Source organism: Pezoporus occidentalis, unplaced genomic scaffold (assembly GCF_034315485.1).
Source record: "Pezoporus occidentalis ecotype Australia unplaced genomic scaffold, CSIRO_AGI_Poc_V1 ctg2, whole genome shotgun sequence".
In the NCBI taxonomy this organism is placed as follows: domain Eukaryota; kingdom Metazoa; phylum Chordata; class Aves; order Psittaciformes; family Psittacidae; genus Pezoporus; species Pezoporus occidentalis.
This window is the reverse complement of record NW_026913855.1, coordinates 333,922-360,922: the sequence shown is the minus strand read 5'-3', so window position 1 is coordinate 360,922 and position 27,001 is coordinate 333,922. Positions and strand designations below refer to the sequence as shown.

The following is a 27,001-nucleotide window of genomic DNA, read 5'->3' as shown; positions in this document are numbered from 1 at the left end:
CCTGGTCCCTAGCTTCCTGGACAACATCCCTGTACTCTTCCCAGGCCACCTGTCCTTGCTTCCACCTTTTATAAGTCTCTTTTTTCATTTGAATTTTCCTCAGCAGCTCCTTATCTACCCAAGGAGGTCTCCTGGCCCTCCTGCTGTGCTTCCTTCTGGTTGGGATGCAACACTCCTGAGCTTGTAGCAGGTGATCCTTGTATATCAACCAACAGTCTTGGGCCCCCCTGCCTGCTAGGGCTGTATCCCATGGAACCTTACTAAGCAGGTTCCTGAAGAGGCCAAAGTCTGCTCTTTTGAATTCCAGGGCAGTGAGCTTGCTGCACGCTCTTCTCACTGTCCTGAGGATCTCTAATTTGACCATCTCATGATCACTGCATCCAGGGCTGCCTTGGAGCGTCATATTTCCAACGAGCCTTTCCCTGTTGGTGAGCACAAGGTCAAGCATGGCACCTCTACTTTTCAGCTCCTCTATTACTTGAAGCAGGAAGTTGTCTTCCACACGATCAAGGAACCTCCTGGATTGCTTGTGCTGGGCTGTACTGTCCTTCCAACAGATGTCAGGGTGGTTGAAGTCACCCATGAGAACCAGGGCCTGCGAGCGTGAGGCTTTTCCTATCTGTCTATAGAGTGCTTCATCTGCAGGTTCTCCTTGATCAGGCGGTCTGTAACAGATCCCCACAGTAATGTTTCCCATAGCTATATTCCCTTTAACCCTGACCCACAAACTCTCTGTGGACTGCTCACCTGTCCCCAGACAGAGTTCCATACTCTCCAGCCTATCCCTAACATAAAGGGCAACTCCCCCTCCCCGCCTGCATGGCCTGTCTTTTCTAAAAAGCCTGTAACCTTCCATTCCAAGACTCCAGTCATAGGAGCCATCCCACTATGTTTCTGTGATGCCTATTATATCATACCCCTGTAGACGTGCACACATTTCTAATTCCTCTTGTTTGCTCCCCAAAGTCATAATTTGATTTTTTTATACAATGTCACATCTGTCTCCTTGTTCCCCATTATCAGTAAGTTAAATAGTTAAATAAGTAGGGTAAACAAAGTCTTCAGTGCAGTTGAATTTAATCCTTAAACAGAATCAAGAATTTTAAATGCTGAAGATTATTACCAAGAAAAATAGTGGAACAACATGCTGCAAAGCTATTAGGAGTTTTGATTTAATGAGCTATGCGTGGGCAGCTTTGAAAGAGCCTACCTTGTCATCACTTTTCTCTACACATCTCTATTGTATGAAGACAGGCTGAGCAAGTTGGGGCCATTTAGCCTTGAGAAGACTGTGTGGATACCTCATAGCAGCCTTCCAGTATCTGAAGGGGGCCTACAAGGATGCTGGGAAGAGACTCTTCATTAGGGACTATAATGATAGGACAAGGAGTAATGGGTTTAAACTTGAACAGGGGCAGTTCAGGTTAGATATAAGAAAGTTCTTTAATGTGAGAGTGGTGAGTTACTGGAATAGGCTTCCCAAAGAAGTTGTGCATGTTCCATCCCTGGCAGTGTTCAAGGCCAGGTTGGATGGAGTCTTGGGTGACATGGTTTAGTGTGAGGTGTCCCTGACCATGGCAGGAGAGTTGGAACTAGGTGATCTTAAGGTCCTTTCCAACCCTAACTATTATATTGGTTTTCTTCAGCTGGCTGAAATTATAGAGAGGTACAGATTTGTCGTGGTTTAAGCCGAGCCGTAACTCAGAACCACACAGCTGTTTGCTCACTCCCACCCTCTTCCTCCCCCTGCTCCTGGAGGAATGGGGAGGAGAATCGAAAGAATGTAACTCCCACGGGTTGAGATAAGAACAGTCCAGTAACTAAGGTGTAACGCAAAACCACTGCTGCTACCCCCAATAATAATAATGATAAGGGAAATAACAACGAAAGAGAATACAACCTGGGTTGTATTGAATGGCACGAAATACCTCTTTGGTCAGTTTGGGTCAGGTGTCCTGTCTCTGCTTCCTCCCAGCTTCCCTTCCTCCCTGGCAGAGCATGAGACTCAGAAAGCCCTTGGTCAGACTAAACATTACTTAGCAACAACTAAAAACATTGGTGTTATCAGCGCTGTTCCCAGGCTGAAAGTCAAAAACACAGCACTGCACCAGCTACTAAGAAGGATAAAAATGACTGCTACTGCTGAACCCAGGGCAAGATTTCTCTCTTTCTTTTTTTTTTTTTTTTTTTTTGATGGACTAGTCTTATAATTCAAACTGCACAGATGTAAACCCCTCTCATATTCAGGAAAATCTTTCAGAGTGAGCTTATGTGTTCATATTGGAAAACATGTCCTCCTCTGCTCAGGGTGATCAGGCATTATGAGTTTGTGGAAAATGTGAAAATCAGTGGCACAGACATTTTCTTTGAGGCAGTCTTGGATTTTGAAGATTGCAAGGAATACTGGAGCAGTTTTCCAAAACTTCAGTTGTGTCTGGAACTTGGTAGAAACATCTAGAAGTCAATTTTGTTTACAAAAGTCCAAGTATGCTCAAAGGGCGTCTCCTGGCTTCCTCCAGTGGCAATGCTTGCTACTCCTTTTCACTTTCCTCTCTTTTTTCCAGAAAAACTCTGCAGCAGCAGCAGCTAGCTGCGTGGCCAGTTGCCCTGTTTCCAAATTTGAAGGGTTTCTTGGAAACCTCACAGCTTTGTATGATTTTGTCTCTGTTGGTATTCTCATTTGACCCACTGGCTTGGACAGTGGCTTCTTACTGGTTTTGGCTATCCTCAATTTTATTTTTTTTTAAGTGTTTTTGCTTTTACCTTGAAAAGATACTGATTTGCTCATTATCTGTATTGAGATCTCTGATTTAAAGTGTTTGAGACAATCTGTAAAAAAGCTGAAGTATTTTAAATTTAATTGAATTTTAATACTTTTATATTTCACAGCCTTTTTTGTGAGTTATTTGTCAGTAAAACAGAAGAGGTAATCTCTGAACACACAGGGTCAGTAGTGGATAAAATTATAAATCATACAGTCTGGGTAACATGTTCTAAATGTGCATGGGTCTGTTAGACTTAACATGTTCTAAACGTGCATGTAATGAAAAAGAAAATTCACAAAAGCTCATTATAAAGACCAGGTTGAGTATTATACCATGAATGGTACAGTTTTACCTTATCTTTGCATTTGTAATTATAATTTGTATAAAAATCTTGTGTGAACTTAAGCCCTATAGGAAACAAGAGAAAATGTCTAACCTTTTTTGCATGTATTGTGCCAAGATTATTTATGTTAATAAAGTCATAGTTAATTTAAAAAGTAATGGGTCCCATGAAGAATTAAAATATTTTGTATTGTATGGACAAAATGTACTACAAGCTCAATGTATATTCTGCAATTGTATCTTTAAATGAGACTACGTTGTCCTTAGAGCTCTCCATATTTCCTTCCTGTGAAAAGACTTTTGGGAGAAACTAAATTCAATTGACATAATGTCAGTCTATTTTTGTCTTTTAATGTTTCAGTACTAGTAGCTGCTGTCAGTTTGCATATGCTCCCAATAAGTTTGAAAGTATTCAGCGTTTATTTCTTCTTGACATTCTAGGTTTGTTGCACTGACCACTTGGAGAGTGTATCATATGATTTCTCTCATAATGCTTGGAGTGCTAATTCTTCAGATAATAAAGGAGTTGATATTCTCAAGGAAGAAAGGTAAGGCAGTATACTGGTAGAGTTCCTTGCTTAAACACCTGCAATTCAGAGCATGTTAGTTCATTACTAAATCCACTTCAGTATTATGCTTATTGTAAAATATTAGCTAATTTCAGAGAGGATATATCTGTGATGATCTATGACCATTTTCAATTAAGTTTTGCTATATTTTATAGAAAGGGCATTAGGAGATTTGTTTTTACGTGACTATAAGTGGTATCAGTGAACAGTCATTCTTGTTTCTTAACTGCTTGGTTTGAAAATACATTATTTTCTAAAATACAAAGTTTTCCTAAGCATTTTAGAACATTAAAGTTCTTTACTGTCAGAGTGGTGAGGCCCTGGCACAGGCCGCCCAAGGAAGTGGTAAATGCTCCATCCTTGGAAGTGTTCAAGGCCAGCTTTGATGGGGCTTTGAGGGACCTGGTCTAGTGGAAGATGTCCCTACCATGGCAGGGGGTTAGAACTAGATGATGTTTAAGGTCCCTTTCAACCCCAACCATTCTGTAATTCATACTTCTGACATTACTTGAATCATGTCATTGTTGGAAGGTTTCAGACACCCAATATGACCTCTCTTAGCATTGCTGAAATAAGTGAGCAGGATTTTTTTGTTTTGCTTTTCCTTTAATTCCTGTCCTGTACTTCATTATCAGTCTTGAAAATTCCTGGGTAAGATGCTTGTCATCAGTCTGTAATTTTCATTATCAGAAATATTTTTGAAATGTCTTACTTTGCTTTTGCTTGATGTTGAATTGTGATGCAAAGTGTCTGAAAAATCACCTTAATATAGCACAAAAGCAGGAAATAGGTGCCACAAAAGCCTGATATGCCACTTTGAGGTACTACCACATAATTTCTGACTGCTAAATCCTATTGTTCCCTCTAAGTTATAGCAATTATTTGCAACCTTTTCTGAAACATGGTTTATTTTCATTGCTTTCTCTGGAGTCTTGGTTACCATTCTGTTTCCTGCCTGAGCATTACAAGCTTAGCAGAATTTGATTTTTAAGCTCTGTGTTGTGTAAATCACCACTAATGTTGAAAAACCTAACTAGTTGGAAGGTGGTGATTTATGTAAATTCTCTTAACTGTAATTACTAGTATTTTTGTATTGACTAAATCCAAGATGCATCAATATTGACCAAGCTAAGAGAGTAAGAATACCATCCCCTCTTCATTTGTGTTTCACTAGCATTTCTGTGGGATCATTTAACTAGTTATCATAAAGATGAGGCTAGGAAGACCTCTATTTCCCAGTTTACAGAACAAGATTATTTTACTATAGTTAACTTTTTTATTGCATTATTGCCTTTGATGGCATTATACACAGTGTTCAAGAACAGTCAGGTTCTTGAAGTAATTCTGTAGAAATCTTTGGGTAGTGTCTTGAAATCAATGACGTGCCACTCCAAAAAGCAGGGAAAAAAAGAAAGAAGGCAGAAAACCAGAAAGAAATTCTTCCCACTATAAGACTTATGTGTAGCTTTACACTTCCAACCGACCACTAGATGGCAAGACTATTACAGATTCATAAGGAATGTAGAAAGTTGTTGTCAGTTTAGATCTGAAGTGTGAGTTATGTTGGTTATCTTCGTCTTCCCTGTGAAAATGTAGCAATATAAGACACTGATCTTTTGTTTTTCATTTACATTTTTAAATGGTATATTCAGTTTACAGAAAGTAATTCAGGAAGTATTACTCTAAGTCAGTATACTCTTCATATTTTGACTGTTACGGAGACTTCTTACTCATTTTGTCCCAAATTTGAATATTGTGTAGAATAAAGAAAAAAAATACTACTGTTTCTGTTTTAGTGCATTATTTTTCATCTTACATTCCCACAATTGCAGGTGCGCAGCTTTGGAGGATCATCACAGGCAAGTAGGTACATTATCTTTAATATATTGGTTATTTAACATTTTTCATCGTTAGTCTGGATTTAAGAAATAGTGTATTTTCCTTCTAGTTAAAATAGAACTGAGTTATGTTGACCTTATCTTTTCTAAGTATCAAAATATATTCAGAAATGCTTTTTCTCACAGTGGGGTTATCATGCTTTGTGTTTTCTGGGAGCTGGTATTTTCTTTTAAGTTGGTTATTAGGGAAAAATACTGTGTTGGTTGAGGAGGTAACTTTCTGTTAGAACATCATTATACCAGTGCTGTTTAGAAGTAAGAAAATTTGCTGGCATTTCCTTTTATCTCTGTAGTAGCCAACAGGTAATTGATCATTATAATTTCAAACAAATATTAGTTGATAGCCATAGGAATAGAAATTAATAATTGTGAAGTCTGTTGACTTGCCATTGGGCTGTCTCAGACCACAACAAATAATAGTGCAGAGAATGTAATTGATATAATTTGCAGTATAAACAATGTCTCTAAATTGTTTACAGACAGTCCAGTTTTCGGAATGAAAGATTGTATATTTAAAGCATTATTCTTCTAAAAAGCTCACCAGGAATTACTGAATATCTGACGTCATTCAGAGGTGTATCCTTTAGTACACTATTGTGTTACACCCTGACACTGGAGAAACAGTGAAAAGGGAAGATACAGGTTTTTGTTTTCTGCTTAGAGATTCATACTGATATCGTGGCAATTACAGAAAGCAGTTCACATATGCAGTCCTTCATGAGCATCTAGAGGTATGAACTATCTTCAGGCTTTCTTACAAACCTGAGGTGAATCTGTATGGAACTGATGACAGGTTAATTCATGAATTGGACAGCATAAAATGGTTCTTTTACCATAGCTAGTGCTACTATCTGTATCTTTGTAGACCTGAAGTCTATGCAGATGTTTAACTGAGAAGCCATTACTGTGACACAATAGATTGTGATCTGTGTTTCATTCTTTCCTCCTGTTCTTTGTGAAAGAAATTTACCTTAAACTTACTATCTTTTGGGGTTTTGACATCTGAATTTACTTGTCTGTTTACATTTGAAAGAGGAAGACAAAAAAAAAATAAATCAAGTTGCTTGTGGATTGTAAGGAAACAAAAATAATTCTACAGTTTGAGACATATTTTTTTTTCCTCATTTCCCAGTTCATTGTGTCCCAAAACAGAGCAGTTGATTTTCGTGAAAGACTATAAATAGTACTTTAAATATCTTGGATTCTAGTTTTCAGGTGTCCAGAGTCTTGGCCTGGACTTTGCTGTTTTGTGGGAAATGACTACTGAGAGTGGAAAAGAGAATTTGATAAGCTCACTGTAAACTATACCATTGGATAATAATGTGCAAGTGTTGGATGTTTCTGTGTAAAATAGTTTGGAATCGTAAGAACACAGAGTCAGTCCATAAGTCCATCTAGTCCAGTATCTGTCCTCTGAAGGCAGACTGCCAGGAGAAATACGGCCTTGGGTATAAAAGTGGGACAAGCTTGCTAAGGTACTTCTAAATAGTGTGCTTTCCCAGCCTCCAGCAGCTTCCAGTTGAAAGACTTACAAGTACCAGAAGTGATGTCTTCCCCAAAACCCCCACCCCAGCCCCTGTGGAAGCTATTCTAAGTGGGCCTTTTCACGAATTTATCTCTTTTTGTTCTTACAAATTTGTGCTATTTGCAACATCCCATAGCACAGATACCCACAGCTGAACTGTGTGTTTTGTCAACTCAGCCTTGTGGGTTTTTACTGCTGTATAATAGTTTCTTAATCACTTTCTACCTTGTTGGAAGAAATTGTGAGCAATCACTCTCTATTAATATTCTCCAGCATCAATTACATTGGGCGGCTTTTTTAACTCAAGATTATGATCCTGAGTAGAAAACTTCATGTTAAAGCCCAGGTGACTCAAAGGTTTGTTTTTTGTTTTTTGTTTTTTTTTTTTTTTTACTTTGTGAATCTCTTCACATTTCATTTGCCTTTTTGTGAGCAAATCACTTGATATTTGGTTAAAGTTCTGCAATTCCTTGCAGTCGTTCTCCATCTTTACCAGAAAATTTCCTTTCATGACTTCTGAGTTTCCATAATTTGATGGGAGACCTTGTTAAAAGTCTTCCCAGAAATCCAGGTGTATTTTTATGGAGATCAGTGTTCTTCTACAAGCTGGTTGGCTCTCTGAAAGCCCAGAAGGTTTCTGGTAGCATGGCCTTTACAGCATAGCACGGGACAGGCATGTGTGTCCTTTAGTAGGTTTCCTGACAGTTTGCACAGAGTGGAGATGAGTCTTTACTGTTTTGCAGCTCTTGCATACCTTCTCTATAAATAGATGTTGCTTTAGACATTTCACAGTCCTCTGGTGTTAGGGCAGCTTTAAGAGAGGTTATTTAACATAAATGAAACTTTAGCTCCTGCACCCTGACTTTCATTTAGGACTGTTGTAAGTTCACGTAAAGAGTTTGCATTTGTTTGCATTGTGGGTGGGTTTTTATTTTTTCTTCTTTTCTGAATCCTAACGTAAATATGCCTGTTGATTGTGTTGAAATTAGAAGAACTGTTGTAAGATGTAGAGGCTGGGTGATTTGCTTGCACCCATACTCAAGATTGGATATGAAAAACTGGTTTCATGTTGTCTTATACAAGCAAGCTGTATCAAATGTATCCCTATACTGTCTGTTTACAAAAAAACACTACCCAGCAGTGAATCACATGCTTGTAAATAATATACAGAGAAAAAAAACATAGTAGATCTGTGGTACTTTGGATGTGAGGCAATACCTATCCTAATAAATTAAATGTGTTTGTGATCATTCTCTGGCATCATGGCCCACAGATACAAAAAAAAAATCTGTGTCTGTAGCATTTAATCGCCTTATGGTCCATGCAGAATGGCCCTGTGCAGGCTGGAAAGGATTTCCTGGTCTGTGCCAACTCTGAAACTGTGTTGGGTTGTTGTTTGGGAAGGTGCTAGTTAGCATGTGCCAGAACTGTGCCAAGAGCTATTTTAATGGTTTGACTACATAAATCACCAGTTCTAGTGCCCCACAGCATTGCCACACACATTACCTTCCTTAAAAATGAGTAACAACTGTTAAAGGAGCACTGGAGGTCACTTGTTAAAACTTGTTAAATTATTCTTTTCTTTATAAAGCTCTCTTTTATTTCTTCCTATCCTAGCAAGGTTTCTTTTAAAGCTGATGCTTTGCTAGTCTGTGCAAGTAGATGTATTAGAATATGCACAGAAATTGTGGCACACCTTGATTTCTTGTGTGGTCAAATCCGAGGAGGTCAAATTGATATTTATTCAAAATTATCCTTTTATAGCAAACCTGCGGAGAAATCAGTTGCAACCTGAGACTAAGCAACAGTCCTGTAAAATGGCCACCAAAGAGTGACTCAAGAGAATAAGTGAGAGAGAAAGGAGTTAATGCTGTGAAAACTGGCAGCTCTGCATAGCTAGTTTTCAGCCCCTTCTATGTTTTGTCATTTTCTTAAACAAATTAAAGTTACTGACTTCTGGAAGAGGCTCGCCTGACCAAAGATGGTGTTAAGGTACCATACTGCGCAAATCGCTGCATCAGCCACACAGACTGCAGTAGGTGTATAGTACTTATTGCATTATTATACATTGAACATCTTGGTTATAATTCTTTAGACCGTGAAAATAAGTCCTGAAAGGGTTCTTCTGGTCTTTTGGTTGAAAGACTTTTTCTTCCCACAGCAAGGCTTTCCTCCCAGGTAAACTTGTATGCTCTTTTGTCCTCCGAAGAGGAAAGAAAAATAAAAAGGTGCATGACTCTGAATAGCATGTTTTACCCACTGCTGTCCATATGATCAGACTGATCAAGACTTAGACTTCTGTGAGAAGAAACAGGAACATTACAGGCAAAAAAAGGACACTTGATTACAGTTTTTAACTGGCAGCTGTTATTGAAGCAATTTAGGACTTGATTTTGAAAACCATGGGTTAATGTTGAAGCTTTCTTGAAGCTCAGTAGTTAGCCAACTGGGATATTTCTAAGATAATAGCTTTCGATGACAGAAGGTTACAGATGCTTAGAGTTCATTGTCCAAATACAGGATGTTCCTGTTTCTTGCCACCCCCTCCTCCAGTCCCTCCTTTATGGATTCCTTTTCTCGGTTAACTGCGGTCACACTTGCAGACTCCCAGAGGCATCAAAGTCACTTCCAGGGGTGTGTTACTTCTTCATAGGGAACTACATCCATTATTGGGTGAGCAGGTGCTAAATCCTGTTGTGACAGATCAGCTTCAAAATCAGGTCGTAACTTTCCAAGACTCGAATTCATCTTTTGACCTACATAAATTCCACACTTGCATCAGCCCTTCTATAGACATTTATGTGCATTGCAGTGGTTAGTGCACTCTGAAGAACAGATCCTGTACTACCACCACTCAGAGCTTGATGGACTTCATACAATGTGAGGTTATTGTTTTTTTCCAAGGAGAAAAAACCTCTTTTGTGTCTAAACATAGCTCTATAATGCACTTGTCCAGAATTATTCTTAAAATGTCACTGGCAGCAATGGAAAAACCTCTTCATATTATCACTGAAGATAAGCAAGACAATTCCCCCTTTCATCTAATTACCATGCTTCATTTATTATATCTGAGGCTTTACGTATCTCTGTTGCATATCCTTCACTTCTGGATTTGCTTAAGAAAATCTGCAAGCCTGAAGATTTCTGACATCATCTTTCTAGTTTTATTTTGTGTTCAATGGAGAAAGAGTTGAAATACTTTGTGAGGTATATAACATGATTCATTTTGTCCTAAATGAAATGTCTGTAGGCTGGTCAGGTACATTGTACCTTATTGGTGACACTTTGTTTCCTTTGAATATATACAGTAAGTCCAGGTGGTGAGAAGAGTAATTATGTTTACAACCCTTGTGTCATTATTCCCTGTCCGTCTGAAGGTCTGTCTGTTTAAGATGCCATTGACTAGTGCTCGTGGTTACAAATAAGAAGCTGACTCTTGCAGCAACCTGCTGAAATACCATTCAACAATGATAACAACTGCAGGGCTCAACAAACAAGTATGGGGACTAGATTTACCTCTGTCTCTTTGTGTTTGCAAGGAGTTTCTCTGAAGTGAATCTCCAGCTCAATATGTATATTCAGATCACTCCTGAGACCTTCAGGGTATCCTGCTTGATCATATCTCAAAATAAAAAATACAAAGTGTTCTGTCATTCTGTCCTTCAAGGTGTTGTGAAGAGATCTCCTGGCGGATGAGAGGATTAGGAAATGAGATCTTTTTCCATTAGGAAATAAAAATAGAATTAAGGTTGTAACGGAAGTGTTCCTGTTTTATGCTTGTTAATCCATTTCCTCAAATGTTGTAAGTAGGAACAAAGCTAACGTAAACTGAGGCCAGTCATGTGCCCCAGTCAGTACCGAAACATGGGACTGTTGGTGTCAGTTTCTGTTGTGCACTCCCTTAATCTTGGTTTCATCATCCAGACAAGATCCATTCTTCACTTGGCTGTACACAACTGAGTGAAATATGGTAACAGACTACAGAAAAAAACTTTGTGGCCATAGAGGAAGACAGAGGACAGAATATAGCCTAATAGATAAATAAATAAAAATAGGCTTCAGAGTGCAAGTATTTCCTTCTGAAGTTGTTTCAGTGTAATCCAAAGGCATCTAGTGTACTCAGACTTCCACTCCTAGTATTTTGTAATATTTACTGTTCTGTTCATTTCAGCTGATATATTTGTATGAGCTTGTGCTGGAATATATACAGGAACAAAAAATAATAAAACTTCAATAAAAAGTCTGTTACTTTGACAAAAGTGTCATATTTAAAGTCTGAAGACCATTTAACACATTAACAGAAAGGTGAGGGTGAAATGTTTGTAGGTGTTATATATGTCACTGGTAGAAATTGTTTGTTTGTTTGCCTTGTTCAGTTTTTGGTTTGGTTTTTTTCCCTTATGTTTGCAGAAATAATATGTGCTACATATAAGTGATTTCTTTTTACACTGAATGGTTTGCAAACTTTTGAAGTTAGGCTTACTATCTATGGTTTTCTAGTGTACTTTGGCAGAACATGATTTTGCCTTAGCCATCACAAGACATTTTCCTCTCTTCCTCATCTCCAGCTCAACTAGCTTTTCATTATACGGAGCACATGAAGGAGATACGGAGAAAATCTTGGAATCATCCAGTCTCTGTACTACTACCAAACAAATATTGCATACCTCTTTCTGTAAACTTTGTTTGCCTTCTGTCCCTGTTAGTTAAATAAAGGTTGAACATTTTCATGTCTGCAAGAAAAGAGCAGCATCTGAGAAAGTAGTAAAGGCAGAAACAAAGGACCAGCAGAATTTCACTGGGGCTGCTTTAACTTCTTTTGACAAGTTTATATTCCATCAGCCCAATTTAATATTTGCTGAGTCTTATGTTTTCAGAAACTTTTATCATTCATGTTTGAGTTTCTGTATTCCTCCTAGCATGATGCTCAAACCAAGGCCTTATCCAGTAAAAGAGATGACTTGTGCTGTATATCATAAATGTATTATAAATGCATCCCAGGCATAGATGTATTTTTTCTAAGATTCGTGCAAATAACTTGAGTCGCTTATATTCTGTTAGGAACATTCACCTTTTTGCACTGCTTGTTTAGCAAGCTGTTTCCCATTTTGCATTCATGCATTTGGTTTGTTAAATATAGTACATCCCCAATGAGTTTGGCTGGTTGATTTTTCCATGCCATTTTCCCATTTGAGCTCCTCTTCAAACCCTCATTCTGTCTGCCACTCCTCCCAGGCTATTGCCACTCACTTATCTGAAGGATTAGTGCAGATACTGAATGAAAATGCTAAGGATATATCAGTCTCATATAACAAGACACTTCTAACACCTGCCCTTTAGTATGGCTTTTTAGTTAAAACTCAAGTTATTTTATGGGGACTGATTGCACATAAGGTTTATTTTTGCAGTTTGCTTTGCAGTGTCATGAAATTTTCAAAAGCATTGCACCAGTTGTGGTGTATGCTTCCACCTTTCATTTAGGAATGGCTATGTACTTTTTAAAAAGAAATATGCCTCCTTTATTTATTTTGGATACTGAATAATCCTCATTTACTGCTTTAACAGTTTCTCAGCTGTATTACTGATTTGGTCAGTATCTCTGTATAGGTGAAATCAGTTGATCTGAAATTGCTTGGATAGCCCTATTTTAACTTCATAAACCATAATTCTTTGAGAAATGTGTTAATTTTTCATTTGTCCCACAATCCTGTCTTTTCCTTTAACCTGTTGGCTAGTTGTAGTCAAAATTACCAAGAATTATTTTAAACTTCTTGTTCTATTTAGAGAGCTCTGAAAGATTTCTGTATTATATGTTTTGGTTTTGCAATGCAGAGATACTTGGGAGTCATTCAGAAGACTGCTGTTTACCCCTGGGAATTTTTTTTCTTCTGATAATAGTGTTTTTATAAAAATATTTAATTAAAATTTGAAGCTACAGAAGAACACATCACATAATCTGATTGGACAGTTGCTTTTTGGTTTTGCTAATCTCTCACAGGAGATTTTAATAGTCATTTCTAAGCATACTGGTTTTTAAGTGTTCTGTGTGTAACTTCTCAGGTATAAACAAATATTCATTGGATAAGTCAGAAGAAATAATTTCGTGGAGCATCTGAAGGAGATTTCATGAGGAAGTTTCTAAAAATCCTTATACCTGGCATTGTGGTTGGACTCGATGATCTTAAAGGTCTTTTCCAACTTAAATGATTCTATGATTCTGTGCTTTTGCAAGTTTGCCTTCATGTTGGAAAAAAGGTCATCTGGACACCAGCACAGTGAGGCGTGTATTTTTACTATGCTTAAATAAACTAGGTTTGAAATACTTTTATTCAAGTGAAGTCACTGCATTCATGATTAAATATGTGAAATAAATACCTGACATAAGTGCAGTCTTTGCAAACTGCAGTATATGTGGCACCCTGTGTAAAAGTGACTCAGTAATTCCTTTGTTATTCGTTGGTAAAAATTGGCTGAAAAATGCTAGCTCCATAATGATGGGAGGATGGAAATACAGCTTTTGTTTGTCCTTTTTTTGTTTAAACATGAGATAGTTTTTCTTCAGCAATTTTCAACATATAGAAAAGCCAGCTCTATTCTGTGTTTAATTTTTTTAAGCATAGAGCCGCAGTCACTGTTCAGTTACTCATGAGAGTTTTGCTTCTGGATCTGCTGTGTAGAAAATGCAGGTGTCTGTGAGTGCAGCCAGGTGGATTTTTATGTTGTGAACAGCCTAAGAACTGCTAATTCTGAGCTGACCTAATTCTGATGTTTCTGTGTCACACTTGCTGTCATGTCACATAATACCCGTATTCTAATCACTGGGGAATAAAAGCAGCCTTCCTACTGCTGCCTACAGCATCTAGGCTGTCTCACATACATTTCATGACTATGTTTATAGTAATGATAAACTACTTCTTTATATCACAGTATTAACTAAACATTAAGTACAAGATATGTAAAATTGCAGGTGTTATGGTTTTCTCAGTTCAGCTGTTTCCAGCAGTAAGAAAACAAAACAACAACTGAAAGCTGATAGGGGTTGAAAGGAAAGTGATAAATTGAATACACAAAATTTCATCAAGAGGGTGAGTGAATTAAAGAGATTCAGAAAGACAAGATGGCCAAATGGGTTTGTGTTTCTCTGAAGGTCCCCCATGCCACTTGTCCTTTTCTCAACTTTGCACTATTTCAGTAACAAGTTCTTAGCTCTACTCTTCTGTATTAGATAAAAGCAAGTATGGCAGGTGCTGCAGTTGAATTTGCTGATTTTCACAGTGCTGTTGTGTGCCATTTGCCAAGTTTTTTCCAGCTTCCAGCAAGACAGCTTGGAGGTGCCTTTCACTTCTTAATATTTTCATGTTTCTTACTGACACAGCAATATTGGCAGCAGTATTTCTCAGCAGCTGAGATAGAAGTATAAGTACAGGGAAAACATGACATACTTTCTTCTATGTCGAGTTGTGGACCACACTTTGGACATACAATGAAAGCTACAAGTTTCTCTTAAAGTAGTCATCTATCCCATCTTTGTGGATTGACCTGATAAACCTGTGAATATCTCTGTTGAAAATCTGTATCTGAAAAAGTGCAGAGGAATTGTGCTGTTACAGTCCATCTCAGATCATACCTTCAGGGACCCTTCTTCAAGCAAGCAATTAATCTTTGCTTGCTGTGGGGTGCAGTCCCACCACGGAGAGTATCAAATGAATTAAAAGAAAAGGGACAATATTGGGGTACATCCTGAATCTAAGGAAATGTTCTCTGACCATTTTTTAGCAGAACATCTATTACCCTTTCCCTATTTATTTTTCAAAGCTGTTTGGAAATTGTCAGCTACTGACAAGCATACTTAATATATTGCTGTCAAACCTGTCACTTTCAGTATAAAGCCCTTGCTTTCTTTTTTTGACCTGTTTATATTTATGAAGTGTTTATTATAAATAACATGCTTCAGAGGCAGGGTGTAGAAGGGTATGCTCTTATTTTGGCTGCTGGTCTAAATAGAATTGTAAGAAAACCTGTTCAAGGATGGAATTGATAGTTTTCCTCATTGATTGACTGATTTCCTCTATAAGAAAAGTAAAACTTGGAATAAAGTATATGTAGGGAAAAGTGTCAAAGACCCCTCATATCCTAGATAAAGATCCTTCCAGTTGGAGGATCCAAAAGGTTTGGATGTACTTTTTGGCTGACATTTTATAAGAGTAATGTTCGTGCTTAGGTGTACTTCAACTTACGTGTTGAACTTAGACTCAAGTTATGAACTGTCTCTTGAAGGGTAGCAAAAGCCTTCCTATCCAGCACAGACAGGGAAAGAAGAAGACTTGGATGCAGCTGCATCATTCTGAATGGAAGAGTGTGTCACTCCCTGCCTCTGTCAGCCCTCAGCCTGAATATTTATCCTTAATCCATAAGGACTTTTGAATAAGTACCTGGTATTCCGGGTTTTCCTAATTTGTGGTGGGGATCCACGTCAAATGTCTCACAGTTTGTGGTTGTAACTATGCAGAAGTAGCTGCATATCTGTACACTATAACTAACACTAGGTTCCTGGTTGGAGCACAGTCTTTTCATTCCTTTTTTTTTTTAAATGGATGTACTGTATTCCAAGACAGCGCAGACAGCGCAGACTGGAAAAAGTTCCTTCCTTCTAAACAATATCTTTTTTTTTAGTGCAACTTTCAGATTAACAAGGTTATAATCTAGTTAGATGATTTCAAAGAGTTTAAGCAGAGTTAGTGATAGGTAGAGGTTGGCTGCATATTGCTGTATCTTTGAATTGGTTAGGAAGCAATAATACTTTTCTAGAGGAGCAAGGTATCTAAAGCCCTGTTAAAGAGAACAAAAAAGTAACGTAGAGTCAAAACATCTTTCTTGTAGCTCCTTGTAGGATTATACCATACAATAGATTTAACTACTGCCTAGTCTATGAACAGTCTGCCCAATTGCCAGTGCTGTAGGGTAGTGTTTGCATGCCTTGGGGATTTTTCTGCTTGCAAATGTAATGTTCATATTTTTCACCTTCTTTATGTATTTTAAAATATTCTTTATTATATAACTTGGTGGGTTGCCTCAAATTATTTTTAATGCCTAAATTAGCAGGATATCATTGCAACAAGCACAAGATAGATCATGAGTAGAGTAGAGTAGAGAATACTGCATTTCTGATCAGTGTGGAGCTTTTGAACAGTATGAGAGACCTCAAATTGCTCCTCAGGAGAGAAGTTTGCAAAACTGACCTTTTAAAGGGTATCAAGTAAATATAAGTGGAAAAAATTAATGTTAAAATGGTCATGTGTCCTATTGCCTATGTTTATTCCCTTGCATGTGTACCATTTTCACTGTTGGTATTTTTATTCTATTCTTACCTCTTTCCATTTTAACAGTTGAACAACTGTGAGAGATAACTTACAATCCTGAAGTCATTTGACTTGTCATCTTAAAGGGTATTTATAAACTATAGCATTCAGGGAGCCCCCAGTGTTACTTTAAATAGAGAGACTGCTTTTAGGATATATTAAAAATGTGGACTGTTTCATTTTGGAATTGCTTTCCTTAAGCACATGCTAAATCATATTTGATAAGAAACTCCATAAAAACGGGTAGCAAGTTTAACCATATTCTCTATTTTCACGCTATACTAAAGACTGCATGAAAAGCAAATGGTATGGCTTATGCCGAACACAAAAATGTGAAATATGTTCTTCTCCTGCAAGTAGAAATAGCTTTTCCCCCTTTTAATATTGGTCTAAATTATCTGTTTCCTGTAAGCAGAAGTACTGCTTCTATTATTTTCAGAAGAAGAATAGGATTTGTTCCACACAGAAAAGTTACTGACTCAAATGCCCAAACCTGCCATAGGTATATTTATCAGAGTCATTTACCTACCATTTTCCATGATTGCTTGTCTCTCTTGTTGCCAGTCACAGATTTTTTTTTCTTGCCACACAAACTAGCATCAATGTGATTATGAGAATGCATATACATGACATACAGAAATGGTTCTGGGGTTGGTTGTCCCTGACATTGATTTCAGCTTCATGAGACCAGCTTTCAGGTCATTCTGCAGACAATGCGAAGGTTTCTAGAACCTGAAACCCAAGCTATTGGATCTATATCTTTTCTGTGCTTAAAAAGCTTTCTTTTCTGTGCTGTTATATGTGGTTTGAGAAAATGAATTATTCAGATAATAGTTTGCACTATCTTAGATCTCAGTAGCAAGAACAAAAGATTTAAAATTCTGTAGTGCTATGCAGTTTTCCATATGCAGTATGTCCCCTTGTAAGCAGCAAGAATATAGAAAATACATTTCAGTTTTGTAAAAATGCTGTATTGCACAAGGAGAAAATATGTGCAGGTCTCCTAATATCGTATTGAGTTAATTCCTGTCAAGTTTTCAAATTCTAAACAATTTATGAAGCATATTGGAAATTTGAAGGTGATAAAAAGGAAAAAGAAACAAGCAATTTCAGTTAATTTGAGAACTTGATAAAAGAAGTAAGAAACATTTATGATTAACAAAACAAGGTATTTAGAGATATTTACCAGTTATTGGCATGGAAGGAGGAGAATGTCATTTCTTGGAATCTTTAGAACAGTGTTAGGAGAGAGATCAGAATAAGTAGAGTTGAGTTTATGTGTTAGTCGGGTTTTGACCTTTTATTGCACCTGGTTTGCCAAATACAAGCATTAGATTACACAACACATGATAGAATTTATTTACAGAGGACATAAGAACCTATAGTCTTAGTCCCCGGGGTTTTTTGTTGGTTGTTTTGTTGTTTGTGTTTGGTTTTTTTTTTAATGTTGCAGATACCTGAGTTGTTGTAACACTTGAGGGTGTGTTTCCCAGCACAACATCTGATCAGTCACTAATTTAGTAAGGAATGTCCTGGCACACAGTTCTGTTGAAGCATGTGAGCCTATCAGCAGAATAACATATTATACTCTTTTAGGCATTTCAACATACAGTTGAGTAAAACAGCCTAGCTGTTTTGAAACAAGTATGATATTCCTTCCCTGGCTCTCCTTTTGTTTTTCTTACTGTCAGAAGAGATGTTGCATGTTTACCTATTGAAATATATTTCATGCCTTAATTATTTTTTCTTTGTTTTGAAAGTTGTTTTAGAGTCTAAATAACACTTGAAATCAGCCCTATAGAGCTGTCTTTTATTTTTACATTGAGAAAAATAGAGGATAGCATATGTTCATTATGTTTTTCATGTTCTCCAGGTTTCACCAATCCTTGAATGAAGTTAATCAGATATATTCAGGAAACTGGTTTAATAAAATTTTTCAGAAATAAATACTTACTGCTGTACAAAACCATAAAAGTTCTCTCAAATCCACCTGAATGTTGTGGTCACAGCACCATATGACACACACACCTTTTCCTATCTTAGATTTTAAATCTGGAGAATGAGGCTCTTTCTGAAGTTCAGCTTTTTATCACCAAGCGCTTGGATTCATAATTCAATTAACAGATCAGTGACGTAGCTGTGACTGTTGATGTTACTGTAGGTCACTTCATAGTGTGCAGTAATGCTAAAGAGAATTTCATGGTGAATATAAAAATATCCAATATGAAAGCAGTAGAAATAGCTGTTTCAAATATTTGAAAGGTAAATATTAACATTCTTTTAAAATTGATATTAAGAAGTTCAGACAGTGAAAGAAGAATGCTGAGCAGAGCTTGCTGTAGCCCAGCAGAACTTCCAGAAGGCATTAGCTAAAGTAAAAAGAACAAGTAAATGAGATAGGACTTTTCAAAAGAGAAAAGGAATAATTAAGGGGAAATATGATAGAGGTCTCTAAGACACCATAAGGATCATGCCTTTGAGGGAAAATAAAAAGAATGTAATTAAGCTTTAGGAATACTTGGTGCATGTTTGTTGTGAATATTAGAACTATATGTGGATTAAAAACATAAATTGTAGGACAGTTCTTCAAAGAAAATTGATTTAAGGCTATTAAATAAATATCACTACCTCTGGCTTTGAATGTCCCTGAGTTGCAGATAGTTGAAGGTTGGTATTGGAATGATACTTCCATAAAATGCATATTTTCCCATGTTCTTATTCTGTTGGTTAAGTATCCCAGGTATTCAATTTTGGCAACTGTTGAAGACAGGGCACAGGGCTAGATGGAACTTTGGCTGACCCAGTGTAGCTGTTCTTCTTAAAAGCATTACAAGCATTGATTTTTTATTCAGTTAAATGACCTAGTAAGACAAAAATAAATACATCTCTTTATTTCTACATTGTGTATATGTTGTTAATAAATTGTATACGAATGTTAAAGTCTGAGAAATCCCAGAAGCTGTGATAGCTATTGCCCAATTTTAGACTGTCTGTTTCTACCGCCATGTTCCACAGAAGTTGCAAGGTCAACATGTGCCTTAAGAACTTGCTTTTATGTATTTAGGCATGAGATCAGAGTAATAAAATCAATCAGAGCAGTAATATCTGAGGTTTGCATGGCTGGTCTTTACAAAAAAAAATTGTTCAAAACACTTTTAAGAACTTTTAGCCAAATGCTTGTTTATGTTTTCTTAGAACACAAACTGAGACAAAAGCATGTAAGACTTTTGTCTTGCATATTGGTAGTGAAGACTAAATGTATCTGAACAATTACTGAATGAAGTTCTCATGCCAGGGCTGTACATGATCAAAACTGTTTCCATTGTGAGTTCACCATAAGCAGACAATTTGCCTAAAATGTGTAGTTTGGCAACTTCTCTCCCACCTTGTTAGCTGAATTAGATACTGTGTGTTTTAATCAGAGTCTCAAAACATGGCAGTTCAGCTGAAAACTCCTTAATATGATGATAAAAAAATAAAAATCCTTCTGAAAAGGACACATAAATGGTATTTTTTGTTAAAGTTTCAAACACTTTGCTCAAAACACTTCCATATGTACCTTGAAAAATATTTATTTCATCAATCAATAATCAAATAAAAAAAATTACTAAAGAGGCTTTTTTACTTGGTAAAGAACAACTTTAGCATATGGAAATCAGTATTCTGGGGTTTTCTTTGTCAGTTACTTAAATGAGCTGGAGGGAAAATCAGGATACCTGAAAAGTAGTTGAAAGATGGTGTATTTAAAGTGCTCTGAATATTTCCCAAATAAAGTCTTGGGGTTTGGTTTGTTTTTTCTTTTTGTGTGTGTGTGTAGTGTGCGTGTTTGTTTTTTAGTAGGAAAAACTAACCTCACTGGACTAAAGTAAAAGTCTTAGTGTTATTTTCTTTTCACCCTTTTACTTCCATCCTCTATAGGTATTTTGGAGATCAAGATTCTGAAGGAAAACAGCAAAAGCTATGATAAAATTTTACAGATTTATATAGATAAAAGATGTATAAGTAACTTCTAAAATGAATGCTTAATTTTTCAGTTTTTTGGCAGAAAAAGTGTGCTATTGAAACATTTTTTATAGTTTAACAAAAAAGATTTCTTTAGAAATCCTTAGATGTCTATGAAAAATGAGGGGAAAAGAAGTTTTAACAGTGATAGGAGCTGCTGTTGTGTTGTGTGAAACAGGGTAATCTATACATGTGTTCTGAACCACCTTATGGAAGGGATTGATTTTAAATAAAAGTTAAAGGAACATGGAAAGGAAAATTTATGAGTTTTTTTACTCTGAGATAAAAGTCTAGGTAGCTGAAGTTAATTTGGCTTCCCAGTAGTGCTGTCAGCCTCTCCGCAAAATGTCATGCCTATTATCATCTTCTAGAGGCAGGGCAAAGGTTATCGGGTGCTCAGCACTGCTGGCTGAGTATTCTGGCAGCACTTGCCCAGGCATTTCAGGGGATTCCCCTAAGTCACAAATCTGCATGTGCCCTTGATGACAGATGGGTTAAGTTGCAGGTCTTCATTGATCATCATTCTTGGTCTGAACCTTTCTTGACTTGTATTAGCTCAAGAGCCATTTAACTCCGTGGGGTTTTTTGGTAGTAGGTGTAATTGCGGGAGGGGGTCGAGTTGTCTTTTGCAGTCTTGGCTGCCCCCTTGCCTTTTCTGTGGAACTGTATAGTGTTTCAACAGCCTTCATAGCTTTAAATTTGTGGTTGTTTTATGGAGGGCTGGATGTTAAAAGAGCAGAATGGTTGTGGTTGACAAGTATTTACTTTGGAGACACTCCGGTAAGAAATTGGGCACACCAGTCACTCCAGGATAAAATCAGTTTTGTTTTCATCAGTGATCTCAGAATTAACCATCCTGTCGAATGTGCAGTTGTGCACATGTATGAATTGCCATCGCAAAAAGCATACCATTGCTTTGTAGAATGTATTTCTTGCTGCTATTTCTCATTATTACCTATCTTGCCCTTCTACATCGGTGCCTGTGATACTGTGTAGGACTATTTTCTTTAAGTTTTGATGTTAGTATTTAATAAGTTTCTATGTCGCTTTCTGTTTCCATCTTGTAGGGCTTTAATGCAAGATCAAATAGTAACATGAACCATGACAAGAGATTCCTATAATATATTTTTATGTGTTTTGTTGTCTATTTTTTAACAAGCTGGTTGATCAGAATACACAAATATGTGCCTTCTTAAATGGCATGCACTCTGACTTTTCTTCCCTGATCTGTTTTAGTTTGTAAATACTTTAGTTTTGCTTATAGAGATTGATGTTTCATTATTGTCATTATATCAGATTTGCTAATGTGCTGTTACATGTCTTGGAGTTGGAAAGTACTGTCAGGTAGCATACAAATTACCAGTTACTCTATCAGATAAAAATATGGCCTTGAAACTGAGTTGTATTAGTGATGATTTAGTATTTTTTGTGTCATAGTTTCACAGCTTTATAAACTACCACAATGAGACTGAACAAAGACAATTCTAATGGAAAAAAGCTCTTTTCAAAACAAGAGAATATGATTGTAATTTTATTATCAGGCATATTAAACGCTAAGAGACTTTATCTCTTGTCACACAGTAAACCACTGAATAGATAAGTTGATGTCAATAAGTTGATAAGTTAACAGTATAATTTAGTAATCTGTCTCACTTTCATTATATAGGCATGGAATAAAGCTGTGGCCCTGAAGAAATCAAGATGAATCATAATTAATATGAAAACATTTGGCTAGCAATTCTGAATGTCAATAAAAACTTTGGTGCTTTGAGCTGCAACATAAGAACAGGGTTGATGTCCTGAAAATGATTAATAATATATAACTGTGCTGTGCTTCCATTATAAAGTACTTGATGTCCTGTGGTTATTCATCCTTAAGCTTCTAATTCAGAACCGGTGACCTGGACTTAAATCTAGTTATGGCTTGTGATTGCACTAAGCACTCTCTGGTGAGATTTTCTTACACTGCACCAAAGAATAAATTATATGATTAGACAGAAAACTATCTCATACCCTCCTCTTCACAGGATGATGGCAGCCATCAAGTAATGGTGGGCTGTTTTAGCAAACTGTGAGATTACCAGCAAAAGCTTTCAGATGCAGGCATTGTCAGTATGTGGCTCTGGGTGTCCTAATTATCTTAAAGATTCTATATAGCTGAATGTGTTTTTATGTTCTTAATTGAATTAGAGATAGAATTGTCTTCTAAATATTCTAATTTTCTTGGTAGCTTGTTGGGAGTCTATTTTTCTTGTTTTGTGCTGCATTTAATTCTTACATTAGAAAACACAATAAACTTTTAAGGATAGTGCTTTAACTATTTGTATTGACACTTGTGAAAAAGATTTTCAAGTCTTCATGTCTTCTTAACAATTTTTAATGTCTTAATCAATTTGTTTGCAAGCTGATTCCATTTTATAGTTATCTTGCTATTTGGTCTGCCGTTCATATAGTTCATGTCTGTTCAATGAGGGAGAATACAATTGCTGAGAAGGAAAAGATTCAGATTGCTACAGATAAAAAGAGACAGGTGGAGGGGAAAGTTTCGAAATCTTGAGTAGCGTGTATGCCTAGAAAAAAATTTGCATTTTAATGTGACTTTACTGAATTACAGACGTAAGTACTTCCATAGGTCTTGGGACAAATAGGAAATGTGTTATAGTAAACAAAATAATTTCATGAAACAGTATATAAGAAGGCTCTTGAAAAAATTGGAGAAATATTTGGTTATCTTTAGAAATTGCTCAGATAAATGCTTGGTGATGTATTATGTGATTTTATTTTATTTTTTTCCTTCCAAAATCTCTTTCTTTTATAGCTGTTTAGGCAAGATCCCATGGCCAAAAAGTCCCAGAGCAGTTGAGATTTTCACCCTTAGTGGTAAGATCTACCGCCCTGTCTCCAGCTCTTCTGTGTTTGTCACACAAATCCAGCATGATCTATCATATTTGTACCAGAGGAAGATTTGCTATCTTTATGTGACTAAAATGTAGTAATTTGCTTTTAAACTGCAGCTGAAGTGTCTCTTACTTCCTTTAACCTTTCTTTCTCCTTGTGTTAAAAAACTTGGAAATACTGTCATGAATTATGGAACATTATTATGTGTGCCTTATGATGAAACACTAAAACCAAATTGTGACAATTCATTGTTGCTGATGCAAAGCAGGTTTTAGTGTCTGTTGATAGTCAGTTTGCTTTTATACTCAAATTTTTATGATTCTTTAAACATACATACTCACGTGCTCTGTTCTGCCCAGTAAATATTTCTTGCATGCAATATCTTGCTTAGCTTTTTGAATGTTGCATTACTTTTTTAATGTCAAAATTGAATGCTGTTTTGTTTGTGGGTTTCGTTCTTTTTGAGTGGGGGGAAGTGTTTGTGTTTGGCTTTGGTTTTTGTTTGCTTGTTTTGTTTGGGAGTATTTTTTCTGAATATGCATCCTGAGAATTAAAAACTGTTTTAACAATTATTTATTTCATGCAAGTACAAAGAAGAGTTCTGCTTAGTGTTCAGGATTCCATGAAGAGAAAAAAGATTTCCTGAGCACTTATTTTGTTTGCTTTTATTAGTCTTTAACTGTGGAAAGATTTTTTTAATTTTTTTTTTTTTTGCCATTCCTACTCCTAGATATAGGTAAATACAAAATTATATTTTGCATGTAATAGGTGTCTTAAATGTTTTTTTAGGACAGTGCTTAGCTTACTAAGTTGAGGTTATACCTGCTATAATACTCCAGTAGAGAACTAAGCATGTTTATAGGTCTGTCTTGATGATTTTTCATTCATGTTTGTATGAAAGGCTCCCTCTCTTATAAAACAAGCTACCTATGCATATCTTATGGTGTACAAAGACATCTCAAAGTTAGGTAAATATAATAAATGTTTGCAATTTGAAGTCAGCTTTACATAGCCAGAAAGACCTGGGACAAGTACCATTCAGCAAATTTGGATGTTGAAAATATGGGAAAATTGGGTGCACCCTTCAAATTGATGAAATACAGTAAAATGTATACTTATAAATGCATAAATGTACATGTGCCTGCACACTGCACATGCAAACACACATACCCCCCCCCCCCCCCCAAGTGTGACCAGTATATTCTGTTTTCTGTATTGAAAAAGGGGTGGAAAAAACTGGGGGGGGGGGGATGGGGGACGGGACATGACATGGGACAAACGACTTTATCTATGTTATTAACATGAATTATTTCAGTAGCAGAAACATGCATTTCAAATTAGTTTTAATTCTAAACATGCCTTTGACAGTGATGGTAATTTTTAAGCACACATTCTTGCTGAAAGTAACGTCAGCATAAACCATCTACAAAAAGTAAAATGCTAGACTTGTCATTCCTTCTGGATATATGAACTACATACAGAATTTAGGAGTGTGATTTTTTTCTTGCTACGAGTCAGTTGTGGTTTTTTAGGATATCTTTAAGTGTACAGTATGGTGTTCATTATTTTTTCATCCACATGATTAGAAGCGAGACCGAATAATTAGAACGAGGTTATGCTTTGAAAGCACCATCTTGCTCTCCTTTTAGACAAGGAGAGACATAGAAGGGACAATGATTGTGACTAGTTCTGGAGCTGGCTGACCAGCTAAAGCGTGCCATGGGTTGACTAATTAAACATCTTTGAAAGCTTGCAGACTGGGTGGGGTACACCATCTACCACACAATACCAGATCATTCCCTTCATATTTCCCATGGACAGCACACTGCCTTTTATCTACCTGCTGAAGTGCTTGAGCAGTATCTGAGTATGGAAAACAGTGAATCTGACACTATTTCTGATCCTCTCAGCTACTCATTAGGGCTGCTTCCTCGTCTCTGGCAAGAACATAGTCTTTATTTTCCTTCTTTTGCTGATGACTGCCTCTGAAATCTTTTGCATTTGCTAAGAAAAGGAATATTTCACATAGATGTCTATACTCTTTGGGGGGGAAGGCAATTTACTTCATCATTATGATACATGTTCAGTCCAAATCCGTACTCAGCAAGAGCAAACCTGGTAAGATTCCCTGATCAAGCAGCATGTCAGGCTAGCAGCTGATCTGTGTGCCAACACATTCTTGGGGGTGTCTTAGTATCTGGTGGTAGAGAGAGACATTAGCAGCTATCAAGGAAGTTTTGAGAAAGGTCTAGAAGAGGTCTCCTTAATTGAAGAACAGGGTAATGGAGATGAACGGAAGTAAGAAGGATTGATTCTTTTTTTTCCAAATAAAATAAAGACTACTTTGTACTGTGGAATATTATGTGTGAAACTGTGGTAATTAGGGCCAACAGATCATGGGGAACAACTCACAGAAAGGGTCAAAATGTGTAAATCAATAGTATGCCCATACCATGAATAGTGGTGTACATTTCCAGTGTCTCTCACCTTAAATCATTTATACTAAACAGGCAGAGTTTGGAAAAGAGCAGCGAGGATGTTTGAGGACATGCAACAGCTTGTATACATGAAACAAGCAATAAAAATAAGGCTTTTAAAGCTGAATGAGCTGACCAAGAGCAGAGCATGATTGATAGTACCTTCTTCCTTTGTTTACAAAGTCAAGTGCTTTCATGTTCCTTTCAGAAATAACAGGGGTAGGGGCTAGCTCTTTCCGTAAGGTGGAAGGGGTTCTTCCTGTTGAAGAATCAGCGAGCCAAGGGGAGGGAAAATTTCAGAAAATGCTGGATGTGAGAAGTGACAAACATATCAAGGCTGGAAGATAGCACAAGCAAAGAGGTTGCTGGGAGGAGCAGGGATTAGTCATATGAGTTGAGGCTTCAGAGGAAGCAAGAATGAACTTAAAAGGGAGAGAGAGGACTGACCAAAGTCCCCTGCAATCCAGAAAGTTGTAGTGTTAGCTGCAACTAAGCAACGAAGTTAGAACCACCCTGAAAAATAACATGGGCAGGGTAAGAGGTTTGTTTTTTTTTTTCTTTCTCAGCCTATCACTTCTAGTCACTTTGAGTTTTCCATGTTAAAAACATTTTAAAAAGTATTTTTAGCAATTCTATTATCAGGCAAGCTCTTTCCTAGGCAGCTCCACCTTTCAATTCTGCAGTCTCATAAAAAAATGGTATGATAATAATGTGCAAAAATGCTAAATAGCTGTGAAGAGCCAAAGAAAGTTGACTGTCATCTGCCTGTTCCAGTATAAGACTTCTCAGAAATAAGTTGAAGTGGCTAGATCCAAACAAATGACATTAGATGGGGTTTGGTTGGTTTTTTGGTTGTCAAACTGCATGTAGTTAAGCTGCAGAAGTCCCTGCCACAAGATGCTATAGATGTTATCACAGGATGGAAATCCACTCAGAGCTAAAAATACAGACATCACTGCTGGTTGAGTAAACTTATGATTGACAAGTTGGAGTCTGGAAGAAGGCAGCAAATTTTCTCTGGGCTGCACTTTTGGACACAGTAGGAGATGCCAGAATCCCTTTGGCCTAATTCAGTACACTACTTTGGCTCACCTGCTCCTGTTCCACCCAGGTGTACTGGGAGAGGTCTTTCCATCTTGTGCGACTGTGAAAAAGTCTGGAGCTCG

The 27,001-nt window shown here is 36.9% G+C and overlaps 1 protein-coding gene across 1 annotated transcript in view; it reads left to right on the top strand.

The window, feature by feature from the left end:
• RETREG1 (reticulophagy regulator 1) overlaps nucleotides 1–27,001 on the top strand; it is a 64,194-nt gene that overhangs the window by 9,781 nt on the left and 27,412 nt on the right. Inside the window, exons 2-3 of the mRNA XM_062617676.1 lie at nucleotides 3,549–3,655; nucleotides 5,509–5,539. Coding sequence (XP_062473660.1) covers nucleotides 3,549–3,655; nucleotides 5,509–5,539 — 138 coding nt within the window. The remainder of the gene's footprint in view (nucleotides 1–3,548; nucleotides 3,656–5,508; nucleotides 5,540–27,001) is intronic.